General features: G+C 38.1%; 1 protein-coding gene across 1 annotated transcript in view; it reads left to right on the forward strand.

The window, feature by feature from the left end:
- The window catches only part of DDX10 (DEAD-box helicase 10), a 251787-nt gene that overhangs the window by 149210 nt on the left and 86515 nt on the right, over positions 1–16062 (forward strand). Inside the window, exon 16 of the mRNA XM_004614141.2 lies at positions 5005–5061. Coding sequence (XP_004614198.2) covers positions 5005–5061 — 57 coding nt within the window. The remainder of the gene's footprint in view (positions 1–5004; positions 5062–16062) is intronic.

The following is a 16062-nucleotide window of genomic DNA, read 5'->3' on the forward strand; positions in this document are numbered from 1 at the left end:
ATGGTGTATTTTTATAAAATATATCCATAAGTTAAGAATGCTGTGTAGGAATGTGTGTGGTTAAATAAGGTTTTAAATACGGGAGAAAGGGATAGAAATGTGCTGGAGAGAGAGGGAGGGAGTTGACGTCACATACTTGGTTTTAGTCTTAGGGTTATCACTTACTGACTGAGTGACATCAGACCAGTTGCTTATTGATTTTTTTCTTAATCTCAAAGACTAGAATAAGGGTTAGAGAGATGGTACAGTCTTGCACATGGCCTTGCACAGGGCTGACCCTGGTTTGATCTCTTGCACCCCTTACTGCACACACCCCTTACTGGTCCCCAAGCCCCAATAGGATTGATCCCTGACTGCAGAGCTAGGGGTAAGCCCCAAATATTGCTGGCTGTTCCCCCTCCCCAAAACAAAAACAAAAATAATATATCAATTTTTATTACATATGTTTTAAAAAAGCTGTAAAATGAAAAGCATACTGCTAATAATCAGAGCTATTATAAGAAAATGGGTAAAAACAGGTAAATGGGTAAATGTGGGTAAAAACTTATAAAAGTGCAGTTTTGTTTTATTGATTTAAAAATATTTTTTTTACCTCTTCCTGACAACTGTGCTTAATCTCTGTTAAATTTATTTTGGCTATAGTTTTATTTATTTCCCTTTTATTGTAGTTTAAGGAACTACAGTAGTTTAAGTAACATGTTTACAATAGTATTTTTTGTGTTGGGGTCACACTCAATTGAGTTCAGAACTTGCTCCTTATTCTGTGCTCCGGGGTCATTCCTGCCAGTGCTTGGGGCACCCTGTGCAATGCTGTGGGTTGAAACTCGGTTGCCCATGTGTAAGGCAAGTGCCCTAGCTGCTGTACTATCTCTGGTCCCAACAGTAGTGATAACATTTACAGTTTTGATGTATAGTTACCAAAGTGCCCATTACCTTCTACCATAGATGTTCATATGTTACTTCTAGTCGCCTCTTTGTTCCTTCCTCTCCCCTGGCCCTTGCTTGATAATCTCAATTTTATTATTCAAGGAGTTACTTGATGTTTTATGTGCCTTTTGTTTCAAAGTAGTTTGAGTAGCATACTAGAAAGTCATCATGGTCTTTGTAGAATAATGCAAAATAAGTGCTACTTCTACCTGCCAAAATATGACAACTTTATTTTACAGTGTTTCAAAGGGAGTAGAGATAAAATTACAAATATATGTATCCACTAAGGCATAATTATGGTCAGATATTTAATTTTTTTCCTCTGATTCTTTTCCTACTTTGGTTTGTTTTATAAATCCACAGATGTTGATAGAAATCAGTAACTGGTACTAACTTTCAGGAAAAATTTGAGTGTAAATGTTTAGAAATTGACATGCACTAACATTTCCTACTTCCCACAAGTTAAAGAAATGTTGAGAATATTTTGTTTCAGTAACAGAACAAATCAGTAGAGAGCCAATTGAGGGATTTGGTTTTATAAGTATTCATATAAGTATTTATGAATAAATTGGGCTGGAGCGATAGCACAGCAGTTGGGCGTTCGCCTTTCACTCGGCCAACCCGAGTTTGATTCCTCCGCCCCTCTCGGAGACCCCGGCAAGCTACCGAGTATCGAGCCCCCGTGGCAGAGCCTGGCAAGCTACCCATGCGTATTGGATATGCCAAAAACAGTAACAATAAGTCTCTCAGTGCGAGACGTTACTGGTGCCCGCTCAAACAAATCGATGAGCAACAGAACGGGATGACTTCACTTCATTTCACATGAATAAACTGGTAAATCTTTTTTAAATGGCAGAAATTGATTGCTAATTAAAATCTTCCTAGTCTTTACTGACGTACTTGTTACTAATGTTACTTGTTACTAATCCATTAAGCCTCAGAATCCTGACATTTTGGTTTTCCTTGAAACTTACTGGGGAAAAAAAAGAACTAGACTTGATGTACAACGACCCAGATTTGAGAGCAGTCTGTCATTTACTAAGCATTTTAGCAAGGAACAAGTTGAAACCTTACTGAGTTTTTGTTTATGCTTTCCTTTTCCTCTGACCTTGGTCTTTAAATGTCTAAGTAATCTTTGCATTTCTTTGTGTAAGTCATTGCTCATTATTTAAGTTTTACTTGCCCTTTTACTTGTATATTTTGTTTGAAGTCAGAGTATAATGCCCACTTGCTTCAAAACTAGGTAGGGAGAGCATTGTAATTACAGAAATGAATAATGTAACATCATGTATAACTTTGAGGCATGGCACATTCACATTTGCCATTTGAATGTGAAGTTTTGTTTCACTTAGAATTTAACCTCCTTACTGTACAATCTGAAGCATTAGATATGGAATGTATAAGCCCTATTAGATTTCCTCCTCATTGCATTACTTAGTATTTAGCCTTCTTTAATTCAGACTTGTGAAACTTATACCTCACTTTATAATAAAGATGTCTATGAAGCTACATAAGATGTTAATAATTTCCTAGCCTTAATGCTGCAAGCCACAGAACAGCCTAAAATAAAGTCTTTAGAGTATGCATTGGATTTGGCTTTTGAATCTTGATAAAGAATATTTATATTAGAAAGACTAATGATAAAAGCTTAGATTTAAAAACTTGTTAATTTTAGGGAGGGGTGCTTGTTAATTCTCATGATAGTGGTTTAATACAGTGGTGAGTCATAGTTACAATTTAAAAAAAATGTTTTATTGGATCACTGTGAGAATGACCCTTACAAAGATGTTCATGATTAGATTTCAGTTATAAGTCTACTGAAAAAGCGCTATACAATATTCCAGCACCTATCCCTCCACCATACAGTTTTGTTTTTTTCATTACGATTTATTATTTACTCACTTTTTGCGCTAACCCTGCAGTTCTTTAAATTAAGAAAAAGTGGTTAGCTGTAAACTTTGGATTGAGTAAAACTTATAAACATGTTTTTACAGAGGAAAAGATTTTTAAAATTTAAAGCAAAATTCTTTCTGACTTTAGCTGGGTTCTTTTGTTTTAAATTTAATATTGTACATATTTTTTGTTTAAATAAATTTACTGGTGCATTTTCTATAAATTATGATCAAGGAAAAACAGTAAAATTATAAAGCAATTAATAAAATAGCAAACTTTATAATATCTTAGTTTTTAGGGAGTTATCCTTTTTGGGTTGTAAAAACTCAGGGATAAGGATGTTTTTGTTCTAATTGAATCACTGTGAGAACAGTTACAAAGCTTTCCAGTTTAAGTCTCCGTCATATAATGATCAAACACTCGTCCCTTCACCAGTGTAGATTTTCCACCACTAAGAACCCCAGTATACCCTCCATCCCACCCCTCCCCCTGCCTCTGTGGCAGATGATTTCTACTTTACTCTCTCTCTACTTTGTTCATATTCAGTATTTCAACAAAAGACCCACCATTATTATTTGGAATTTTCCCCGACAATCAGACTTGCTGAAAAGGCATCATTAGATAATTTGTTTTCTATTGCTGATTATGAAGAGCATATGATTTTGGATTTTTGATATTTTAATTATAAGCCTGGAGGGATTTCTGCCAAAAGCCTCTGTGTTCCGAGATTGGTTTGTGTGCCTCTGGGACCAAGGCCGTTCAGGAGCCAGAGGAGCAGTTCCTGGGCGGCAGCTAGGGACCTCGTTGGGTCGGGGAGAAGGGCTGGTTCCACCCCCCATCCCATGAGACCCTGCTTGTCTGATCACTGCAGTCTCATACCTGGCTGTCTAGTAGGCTCTGAAAAGGTGGTTTAATACTCAGTCCAGATGCATTTCTGCCCAAAGCTGCTGGGTTCCGAGATTGGTTTGTGTGCCTCTGGGATCATGGGCCGTTCAGGAGCCAGAGGAACCATTCGTCAAGGATTTTATATACTTTTTTTTTAATTGTATTGAATTAAATACAATTGAGATAGTTCCAAGCTTTCATGTTTGGGTTACAATCTCACAATGATCAAACATCCATCCCTCCACCAGTGCACATTCCCCACCACCACTTTCCTGGGTATATCTCCCCTTTCCCACCCTCCCCCTGCCTCCATGGCAGACAATATTCCCCATACTCTCTCTCTACTTTGGCATTATGACTTGCAACACAGACATTGAGAGGTCATCATGTTTGGTCCATTGTCTACTTTCAGCATGCATCTCCCATCCCAACTGTTTCCTCCAGCCATCATTTTCTTAGTGATCCCGTCTCTATTCCATCTGCCTTCTCCCCTCTGCTCGTGAAGCAGTCTTCCAGCTATGGGGCAATCCTCCTGGCCCTTGTATCTACTGTTCTTGGGTGTCAGCCTCATGTGATGTTATTCTGTACTCCACAAATGAGTGCAGTCCTTCTATGTCTGTCTCGATCTTTGTGACTCATTTCCCTTAGCATGATACTCTCCATGTCTATCCATTTATAAGCAAATTTCATGACTTCATCTCTCCTAACAATTGCATAGTATTCCATTTTGTAGATGTACCAAAGTTACTTTAACCAGTCATCTGCTTTAGGGCACTCGGGTTGTTTCCAGATTTTGGCTATTATGAACAGTGGTGCAATGAATATATAGGTACAGATGTCATTTCTACTGTGCTTTTTTTGCAAGGATTTTATATACTTTGAAAATTCTTCTTTTAGACAGAAGAAAAAGGAAAGATATATATCACTGCAATTTTTTATTCTGTTAGCTCACATAGATTGTTTACTAGTCATAAATTAATCATTGTGCTAGGTATTTATGTCTTATTTTTGTGACTTTTTCCCAACTTTATGAAATGTGTATTCTTGTAATATCCAAGAGAGTTAGAGAATATAAGTAGCTCTAAATTGCACAGCTAATAAGTAGAACTGGAATTTGTTTCCAGATCTTTATGTTAGGCACTCCTTTGCTATCAGTACTTAAGCTAGTTCCATACTGGATTCACTTAATAATATTAAGTAAATGTTATTTTTTAAAAACCAGCCTTTTATGTATGAATAGTTTAATTTACTTAATAACATTAAGTTTATATGTTAATAATTTTTGCACTCTTCCTTTAGGAAAAAAGATTGAAAGAGAGGGAAGCCAGAAGAGAAGCTCACAAGAGACAAATAAAGGTAAAATCTTATATTTTCATGAGACAAATGAACATTGATAAATGTTGATTAAATGTTCTTATTTTCCATCTACAGTTTGCACTTATTTTTGCGTCATGATGTTCATACTGTTATTTCATGTCTATCATTTGCTTTCTAGTGTTCCTTTGTTTCTTCTTTGACATAGAATTAAAAACCATGTAAGATACTTTAGATTAGTCTTTGCTCTACTCTCCTTGACACCTTTTCCCATTATTTTTCTATAAAAATATAGGATAGGCTTCAATCTGAATTAGATTTGATAGAATTTCAAACTATATCACCTTTATATTTGGTGTACAATCTCTGTGAACCTAACTTGATAATAGGTAACTCTAAAAGCACTGATTGCTTCAATTCAACTCTTAGAATCTAGAGGAAAGCATTCTTATCCTTCTACCTTCATTGTGCTATATAAACAAAAAAAATTAGCACAAGTATATATGTATAATTTACCTCATGTGTAGTTGTAAACACCGTGTGGAGCTTTAATTTTTATCTGGCATATTTGATAACTGAGAAAGGTTCAACTTTGGTGTTCTGAGGTCAACTTCTGCATGCTGAGGTGATTTAGTAGAAGTGAATGCCTGGAACGAGGACCTAATATCAAATATCATTTCTCACGTTTTACCTCATTGTGCTGTGCTAGGCAGGCACAGCACAATGAATTTTTTCTTGAGTTAGATCTGACTGCCATGAGTAAGTTCCTCCTGTTCTTTGTCATCTTTTTTTGTACTGGCTATCATACTTAGAAAGCAAGAAAGTAAGTTACAGATAACTTAGGCTTTAATTCTGAAGTGGGAAGCAGTTGCTGTAGAATCAAAGATGAAAGGATGCTTATATTCAGTATTAAATATCACTCAAGAGCTGCAGTATGTGTACCCTGACTGCTAATCAGGTGGTGGATTCAGCAAATATTGTTGAAAGGTAGATGTGAACTGTTATGCCTTAGATATTTTAGGCACTGTAGTGAGACAGATTTAAATTCAATGAAACAAATTCAATGAAACATTTAATATTTGTGAATATTGCACATTCAATATAAAAGTAAAATAAAATTAATTTTACCAAGAAGCACTCATTTTTGCGTGTAAAATTATAAAATGAAAAGTACAATCTGGAACCCAAACAAAGTCCCGTTACTGTTTTCTGTATGTGAATGTTGATGTGTATTTGTGTGTTATTAAATATGGTTCTTTTTTGGCATTAGGTGATATAGCATGTGCTTTATATTTCATGGTCGTATAAGCTACAAGCAGTTGTTTTTATGTTTGAGCCTGCTTCTACTTCATATGCCTCTTCTGTTATTTCCTGTAAATTTATATACACACACACACATATGTGTGTGTGTGTGTGTGTGTGTGTGTGTGTGTGTGTATTTGGTTTTGATGCTCTGCCAGCTGGGAAATAAAGGGGGGAAGCTGTATAGGTTTTCCAGATTAAATGTTTCTTTGAGGTAGTTCTCAATATCAGCATTTCTCAACTGGGCCTAACAGGGGTCCAACAATGTCCTAACAAGCCTCTTTGGGACCCCAGGACATTCCAAGGGGCCAAAGGTGAAAATCTGGTAGTTGGTAGCCCCCAGTACTAAACTGGGTGCCAGTCTGTAGGATGAAAGGCCTCAGGATGGAAATATGGCCAAGGCTAGAAAAATTTTTTGTTTGTTTTTAAAATGTTTTTATTGACTCACCATTAGATCGACCATTACAAAGCTGTTCATGATTGGGTTTCATTGATACAATGTTCAATAACCATCCCTCTACCAGAGTACATTTCCCACCACCAATATCCTCTTACCCTCTCTTAGCCCCTTCCCCCGCCTGCCTCTGTGGCAGGCACCTTTCTTCTTGCTCTCTATCTCCTTTTATGCACTACAGTTTGCAGTACAGGGGCTAAGAGATCATTGTGTTTGTTCAGGGCATTAGGTATTTTTATCAGGAAGGTATATAGCTGCAGTAGCTTTTTTTAACTGGGTGGCAGCTTTGGGGTATAGACATGACTACTGAGACTACTGAGTGACTACTGAGTACAGTGAGGTGGGCGGGGGCAAGTAGCCCATTCTGACCCTGAGAAAACCTAGAGATTTTCAGTCACAAAATGCACATACCCGAATTTTCAGCAAATTAATACCTCAGTGAGGTACATCCCAGTGAGGTCCATACTTGTCACTTGTGCAGACTTCGTTTTGTTTTGACATCAAGAGGGAGAACTTTCTTGCTTCAGTCTCATTCTGTGAGCCACCAAAAGGGACCGGGATTAGCAGCTAGTTGAAGAGCCCATGATTTAGCAGCTCATCTTGAAGCTACTCCCTTAGACAGAGGTTGTGGTTGTGGTGTTGATCTAAAGACTTGTTCTGCCCCCATGTCACAGTTTGTGTGCATGATCAAGGATGACAGCTCCCTTTAAGAATGATGGTAGCAGAGGGATGAGTGGAAGATGTGTAGCCAGGCCGCAAATATCCCTCAAGGTTCTGAGGTCTGGCAGCACTGACAGATTCAGGCTGAGTGATGAAGCTCAAAGAATTAACTTGGACCAACCTTTTTGCATTCTGCTGCTTTTCACATGGGAGTGACAGGGGATGAAAACTTTCTGACTTTTAAAACGTGTTTGTTTGGAGAAAGATCCAGAAGGCATTATTTAGGAAGAATTCAGTTAAAAGAATGGTGGTCCAAAGATATTATGCTGTTGGTGATCAAGTTTCTGTAATATCTGTGTGTGTGCTTTAAATAATGGATATAACTTTGTTTTAGGGGGAAAAAAAGTTGTTCCCCCACCTCTTCAATATTATTTTAAGGTAGTTATTGTGTAACGATCCCCATGAGACCTTTATGATTGTGGATATCAGCCAAATATGAATAAATATTTAGGTATATTGCCATTTTCTAGTGGTCACTACAATGGAGTAACTGTTGGCTTTTAATAACGCATTTTGAGTCAGGGCCCTTTGATCAACTTTAGTCTAGTGCTGAAAGAAAAGGCACTTGCAGATTAAGAAATTGGTATGTAGAAATCATGAAAGGGAGAGAAGGGGAGACTCTTAGCCATCTTTTGTGGCTCACTTAGAAAGCATTAAGTTACTATCTGAGGAGGATTCCACAGCGTATTTTTAAGAAAATGGAAAAAAGTATTGGAATGAAGTTAATGGAATTATCTTTACTTTCCACAGAAGAGGAGACGCAATGATAAAGTGAAATCTCAACTTTATTAATGATGGTTGGTGGTTATCTCCTCTTTCACATGAAGTATTTCTAAGAAAAATTGTTTTAAAGAATAAATAGGATAAAATAAACTTGGAATGGGCCTCTTGGGACTTTGCTACAACTTTCCATTAAAAGATAGGTCTAAGATCTGCCTAGAATATGTTATGTGAGGTGTCAAGAGTAGTGAGAAACAAGAAGTGGAAACTCTTAAGATGTTTGTCTAGGTATCAAACTTTTTTTTTTTTTTTTTTTTTTTTAGTAAAAGAGCTAGTTGAACTGCACAGTGGACTTCCTTTTGCCTTAGCTAACAGGATATTCTGTGTTCTTACAGCTTTGAAGTATTAAACTGAGATCTAAAAAAGAAACATTTGCAGCAATGATCAATAGACCATACTGCATTTGGGTTCAGGGAGGTTACATAAACTTGGAAATACAGCACCACCTCATTATCTGCCTAAATTTCCTCAGGCTACTTTGGTCTCAAGTGTTTATACCTACCGAAGGTGACTGGGAGGCTTTTAGAAATGTAAAGAAAGGAAGTTTGAAAAATTAGGTTCCCAAATTCATTGAACCTAAGTATGAAGTTGATAAAAAGGAACAAAGTACTCAAAGGCATTTAAACACTGCAAAGATAGGCATTGCTTTGAATGTATTATAAATAATGCTTATAGTTTTCCTTTTAGGTGTGGGGAAAATCATGTAAAAATAACTGAAAGGAGGTCATGTGTTTTGAGGCTGGACTTTTATAGTTACTGTAATTTTTAACTTGACTTTCTCTTTCTGGATTTTTATTGCTTCTTTGCCTTTACTCTTGCTGGGGCATTTTTGTGATCTTCGTGAATAGTAGTCTTAAGGCATAGTTCCTTTGGGATCTAAGTTGGTCTTGTATAGTTCTTTCAGGATCAGAAAACTGAAATAAGGAGAGCAATATCTATTTTTATTTTTATTTTTTTTTTATTTATTTATTTTTTTTTGGTTTTTGGGTCACACCCGGCGATGCACAGAGGTTACTCCTGGCCCTTCACTCAGGAATCACCCCTGGCGGTGCTCAGGGACCATATGGGATGCTGGGATTAGAACCCGGGTCGGCCGCGTGCAAGGCAAACGCCCTACCCGCTGTGCTATCACTCCAGCCCCCGAGCAATATCTATTTTTAAAACAGTAGAAGAGAATGCGATCTGGAGTGGTTTCCTGATCTGCCAAGCTATAATGTCTTTTTTTTTTTTTTTTTGGTTGTCAGTAGTTGCAAGAAATAGCTACATCTATCAATCATTTTTGAATACTGTGTTCTTTTGTTTGATGGTAGAATGTCTTTTCTTTCATGAAATGGTAATAACTCCAAAAATCATCTTCACTGAAAATATGAAAAGCCCAATGTCAGTCCTTGAAATATTTTTTGGAATTGAATGGCAAGACGGCACTAATGTACTCCTGTCGTTTAGAGTAGCGTAGTAGTAGTCTAAGGGTTCTGCAGAAGTACTTGGGATTCCCACCTATACCCACTGAGAAGTGAAGAGGTGGCAATTTGGGCAGAATTCTAGGAGTAAGCCAGAATCTTTGTGTATACTAATCTTCTGGAGAAGTTTGTTTGAAATGCTTGTTTTACTTAAAATCATCATGGAGTGAGCAGATACCATTGGGCTACACTAGCACATGACAGGGACGAATGGAGACGTTACTGGTGCCCTCTTGAGCAACTTGAAGATCAACGGGATGACAAGTGATAACGATGACTTAAAATCATTAACCATATCTAACATTTTAGAAATGCTCAAATATTGGGGCTGAAAGCAGATAAATGACTAACCCATCATCACTGGCTGCTTTGGTGCAAAGTTCTAGTGTGTTCTTGGACTCCCTAAATCCTCCTTCTCTGTCACTGTTACTGCCGCATGTGGTAAGTAACCTCTGTTCTGTTCTTTTAATTTGTTTTTCCCTCTGTAAACAAATAGAGGATATATGCACTAAAATTTATTCATAAAAATTTTTATGCACTAAAAATTATTCATAAAAAGTCACTAAGAGTAAATATTTGGAGTAAGAAAACTACAAAATGCAATTGAAGTGCCTTTGCATTGCTTGGCCCTCTTGTCATGCCATTTTTTTTTCTGGAAATCTTCCCACCTTGAGTTAAATGAAGAACATATGTGACATAATTACTCTCCATTCCTCCTTTATCTCCAAGTTGACTAAAAATTTTTTTATTGTCGTTGAGGTAACATAATTACAAATAGTGTTACCATTTGTGCTTTTGGTGTACAAGTTTGTTTTATTGAAGTATGGCTTTTTCGATCACATCCAGCAATGCACAGGGGTTACTTCTGGGTTTGCACCTAGGAATTACTCTTGGCAGTTCTCCGGGGACCATATGGGAATTGAACCCAGGGTCAGCTGCCTGCAAGACAAACACCCTACCCGCAGTACTATTGCTCTAGCCTCAGAAGTATGGCATTCTTACAGAAAAGATGATTATCACTAAGTAAACAGCTTATTGAATCTTTACTAAGTGAACATTCTTGTAAGCAACTCTCTGGTCATCAGAGTGAGTCCTGTCATTGCTTGAATATTCCCATCATGCTTTTTCTAATATAAATTTGACTGGCCTCACACTCCCCAGGTTAATGTGTCCTTTTAAGTTTGCAGTCATGGCTTTCTCTTCAAGCCCGTGTCCACCCTTGAACAAATATCTTGCTTGTTTGTCTCTGTTTCTTCGCTTGCTTTTTTTCCACTCTGGAGAAGGCTGTGTTCTCTCTTGAACACATTTCCCCTCTTTTTCTTCTCTTACATCCTTTTTTTTTTTTATGATTGAATCACTGTGAGATACAGTTACAAAACTTTCATGTTTGAATTTCAGTCACACAATGATCAAACACCTATCTCTCCAGCAGTGCTCATTCTCCACCACCAATGTCTCCAGTATACCCCCCACACACACACCTTTCAACTCTTCCCCTGCCTCCATGGCAATTTTCCCCATACTCTCTCTCTACTTTTGGGCATTATGATTTTCAGTTTAGATACTGGGAGGCTGTCACGTTTGGTCCTTTATCTACTTTCAGCACACATCTCCCATCCTGAATGATTTCTCCAACCATCATTGACTTAGTGAGTCCCTCTCTATTCCAGCTGCCTTCTATTCCAGCTGCCTTCTCCCCCAGTTCATGAGACAGGCTTCCAACTATCGAGCAATATTCCTGACTCTTGTGTCTACTGTCCTTGGATGTCAGTCTTATTTTATATTCTACAAATGAGTGCAGTCATTCTATGTTTGTCCCTCTCTTTCTGACTCATTTCACTTAGCATGATGCTTTCCATGACCATCCACTTATAAGCAGATTTCATAACTTCATCATTCCTTACAGCGGCACAGTATTCCATTGTGTAGGTTTACCAAAGTTTCTTTAACCAGTCATCTGTTTTAGGGCACTCAGGTTGTTTCCAGATTCTGGCTATTGTCAACAGTGCTGCAATGAACATACAGGTGCAGATGTCATTTCTACTGTGCTTTTTTGCATCCTCGGGATATATTCCTAGAAGTGGTATTTAGCGGGGTCATATGGAAGCTTAATTTCTAGTTTTTGAAGGACTGTCCATATTGTTTTCCAAAAAGACTGGACCAGACAGCATTCACCCAACAGTGAAAGAGCATCCCTTTCTCCTCACACCACACCAACACTTCCTTTGAATGTGTGCCAATCTCCGTGGTGTGAGATGATATCTCATTGTTTCGATTTGCATCTCCCTGATGATTAGCGATATAGAGCATTTTTTCATGTGCCTTTTGGCCATTTGTATTTATTTTTTTTGTATCTTCTTACATCTTTCTAAGCAACTTTTCATTTAGTAACAACTATCTTGCTTCACTAAATAAATACATTTTAGTCATAAGCAGCAGTTTATTTCTTTCAAATGAATAAAATTGATACCCTCTTGGGGGACAGCTATCAAATGAAAAAATTACAAAAGTAAGCAGTGTTAATAACAAAAAAGCAAAATTAGTATCAATTACAAAATATTAAAGGTAATAAAATATTATTAAAATCTTTAATGGTATGGCATATCAAGTGGGAAAATAGTTAAATTACAATAAAAAATATTTTTAAGGAGAATATGTTAAAATGTAACAGCAGATACTATCTAACTACCAGTTAATTTTTTTCTTCAGAAGAGTAAGATAGAATCCAAAAACTCAGAATCACATATATAAATACCTGGAAGGCACTGCTACTTGGATTATTACTTGTCTGGGGGCCATGACTGGCAGTTCCCAGCTCTGGACAGGGCCAGCTGTGAAAGCTGGCTCAGGCAGCCCGTTGAACTATCTCCAAGGCTGAACTCTCTTCCTCCCTCTCTCCCTCACTCCAGCACACTTCTAACACAAAATTCTGATTTTCCTTTGGGGGAAGTTCTAGTCATCCCATGGATTTATATAACCATTCCAACCTTTCCAACTCCAAATGGTAAAAAAAAATTTACCATTTTTTTTTCTCTTGACATTTCATAATTTTGAAATTTTACTGGTCTTTAATATGATTATGATTTTAAGCGATAGAGAGACTCAGCTTATTATAAATCAAGCAGCTTTAAATATAATTGCAAATAAAACAGAAACAAAGGCTTGTTTATAGTTTCTATTCCCAGGGAAAGAAAGTGTGAGTACTTTCTAAAGTAAATTGCTATTGCATTTGAAGGGACTGGACTCTTGCAGGGCACTGTTTGCAGCTCTGATACAATAATTTATTTAATGGTGCCCTGGATGAGTCATTCCATTTCTCTGAACAAACTGCTCAAATAGTACCTTGTTTTAGTGCTATAATAAGACCCATTAAGTTGTCCTTGTACTTTTAAAGTAAACAACATTGAGTCTTTTAGATGATGTGCTTTTGTTCCCCTTTTATATATACGAAAATTTATAATGAAAACCCAAGTTAGTTTCAGTTTTGTCATGACCCTCAGGTTCATTTGGTTTGCTTGGAGATTAATGTAGTGCTTTTTTTCTCCTCTCCCTTTGGTGATAATGAAAAAGAGAGTTTGAGCTTTTAACCATCTTGTATCATTTGAGAGCTGCTTTCAGTCTTCCCTGTGGGAGATGAACAGTTCACGCTGCTAACCTTATGGTAAATACATGCAGGGTTTTTGTTTGGGGGCCACAACTAGTGGTGCTCAGGACTTCCTCCTGAATGTGTGCTTGGGCATCACTCTTGACAGTGCTCAGGGGATTCTATGTGGTGCAAGACTTGAACCAGCTAAATGCAGGGCAGAATGCAGGGAAGTCTCAGCTAAAAGTTGTTTTTATGAGACTATTTGTATCCTCTCAGATATAATGAACTCCTGCTTTGATAACTCCTACTCCAGTCTCCTGTTTATCAGTGGATAGTTACAGCACTTTATTTGGATCTGTCGCTCTTGCCCACTCACTTATAAGTCCTGATGGTTTTCATATGTCAAGCACAGTGCTCGATTCATCATAAGTGTTTAGTAAATACTTCAGTGAATGAGCAAATGAATGATTTTCTAAGACCTATAGAGAACTATTTAAAAAAAATGTTATCGTGGTAAAACCTATCCATGTTTGGGCTGGAGCGATAGCACAGCGGATAGGGCGTTTGCCTTGTACGCGGCCGACCCGGGTTTGAATCCCAGCATCCCATATGGTCCCCTGAGCTCCACCAGGAGTAATTCCTGAGTGTAGAACCAGGAGTAACCCCTGTGCATCACCAGGTGTGACCCAAAAAGCAAAAAAAAAAAAAAAAAAAACCTATCCATGTTTAAGTGTACATTAAGTGTACAATTCTGTTACATTAATTACATTAACATGCTGCACAACCATTTGGAATCCATGAACTTCAGAATCCTCTCATCATCCTGCGCTGAAACGTTGCCCCTTCTACAGTAACTCCGCATTCTCACCTCTGTTCTTTTCCTTCCCTATCTTCTCCTTCTCTGTCCTCCCCTCCTCTCTCTTCTCCTCTTTTCTCTACCCCTCTTCTTTCTCCTCTCCTGACCTCTCCATTCTTCTCCTCCCCTTCTCATCTTTCTTTATCCTTCTTCTCTTTCCCTTTCCTTCTCCTTCCTACTTCCACTGTTCTCATGCCAAATGCTAGAGTCTGCTCCTGGCATGGTGCTCCGGAGATGCTCCCTGGTGGTTCGAGGGACCAAGACATAAAGAGCATGTGCTCCAGGTCTTTGAGCCCTCTCCCTAGCTCTCTCATAACTTCCATACATTATTCTTACCATGCTACCTAGTGATTGCCTCTCTCATCACAAGACTGTTTAAGTCCTTGAGAGCAGCAACTGATTTTTTTCATAACTGACAATGTTAGTAAATATTAATCAAATACATCAATGACATACAGATATATTTATTCTTAAAGTTAACACTTAGAATTTAATGCCATCTCAATTATTGGCTCCTTGAAACCCAGAAATTGGGCCCATTCAACAGTGTAATGTATTACGATACTTGAATTTCTACCAATCTGTGCATGTACACAACACACCCATTATTATTCAGTGTCTGCATATGTACCCAGCATACCCAGTACTCTCCAAGTATTATCCTGTATCACACGAGTCTTTCAACTCAGAAGTTACAGATCCTAGGTAGTAAATCAGTATAGCAGGAACTCCGCACTGAGAGCATGGGGTTTCAAGATCTATACCAAGGACTGTCCCACTATCCTGAATATGACCCTCATGGCACTGCTATTTGTAACCCTTGGCACCACAACAAAATGTGCAATCTCCAGTGTTCTGCAATCAAATATGTGTGGACAATATGACTGAAGTGTGTGACCCTGATGAGTACCAGGAGCAAGTGTGTGAGCACCACAGCTTCACAACTGAAGTGCATGTGGCCCATGATCTTCGTGTTTGAAAATAATAATGATGGGAGGAGAGGAAAATAAAATGTTCACTTAAAAAAACTATAGTATAGCACATATATGTGTGCATCTACATGTGTATTCTTTTAAAAATACTTTATAGGTTCACAGCAATGGTTTGTTTCTCTCACTGACCCTTGATAGTCAATCATGGTTTATTCTGCTTATCTAAGTTATAGCACAGCGGTTGGGTGTTCGCCTTTCACGCGGCCAACCCGAGTTCGATTCCTCCACCCCTCTCGGAGACCCCGGCAAGCTACCGAGAGTATCGAGCCCACGTGGCAGAGCCTGGCAAGCTACCCGTGCATATTGGATATGCCAAAAACAGTAACAATAAGTCTCTCAATGAGAGACGTTACTGGTGCCCGCTCGAACAAATCGATGAGCAACAGGATGACAGTGATAGTGATCTAAGTTAAAGATATATGCTTTATTTTATTTTATTTTAATTATTTTTTATTGAATCACAATGAGATACACAGTTGTAAAACTGTTCCTGATTGGGCTTCTGTCATATAGTTTTCCAACACCCATCCTTACACCAGTGTACATTTCCCACCACCAGTGTCCAGTGTTCCCCTGCCTCTTTGCCTCTTTTCTTCTCTCTCTCTCTCTCTCTCTCTCTCTCTCTCTCTCTCTCTCTCTCTCTCCTTTCCCTCTCTCCTTTCCCTCTCCTTTCTCTCTTTTTGGGTATTATGTTTTGCAATATAGATACTGAAAGATATATCCCTTTACCTACTTCTAGCACTCAGTTTTTATACAAAAAGATTATTTTAATCTATTATTGTCATACTGGTCCATTCTCTATCCTAGCTGCCCTTTGTCCCCCAGACACTCCGATGGCATGCCTCCAACCCTGCCCAGTCCTCCTGGCCCCTGTTTTCTCTGGCCTTGGGTAT

The sequence above is a fragment of the Sorex araneus genome, chromosome 3, assembly GCF_027595985.1.
Source record: "Sorex araneus isolate mSorAra2 chromosome 3, mSorAra2.pri, whole genome shotgun sequence".
Taxonomy (NCBI): domain Eukaryota; kingdom Metazoa; phylum Chordata; class Mammalia; order Eulipotyphla; family Soricidae; genus Sorex; species Sorex araneus.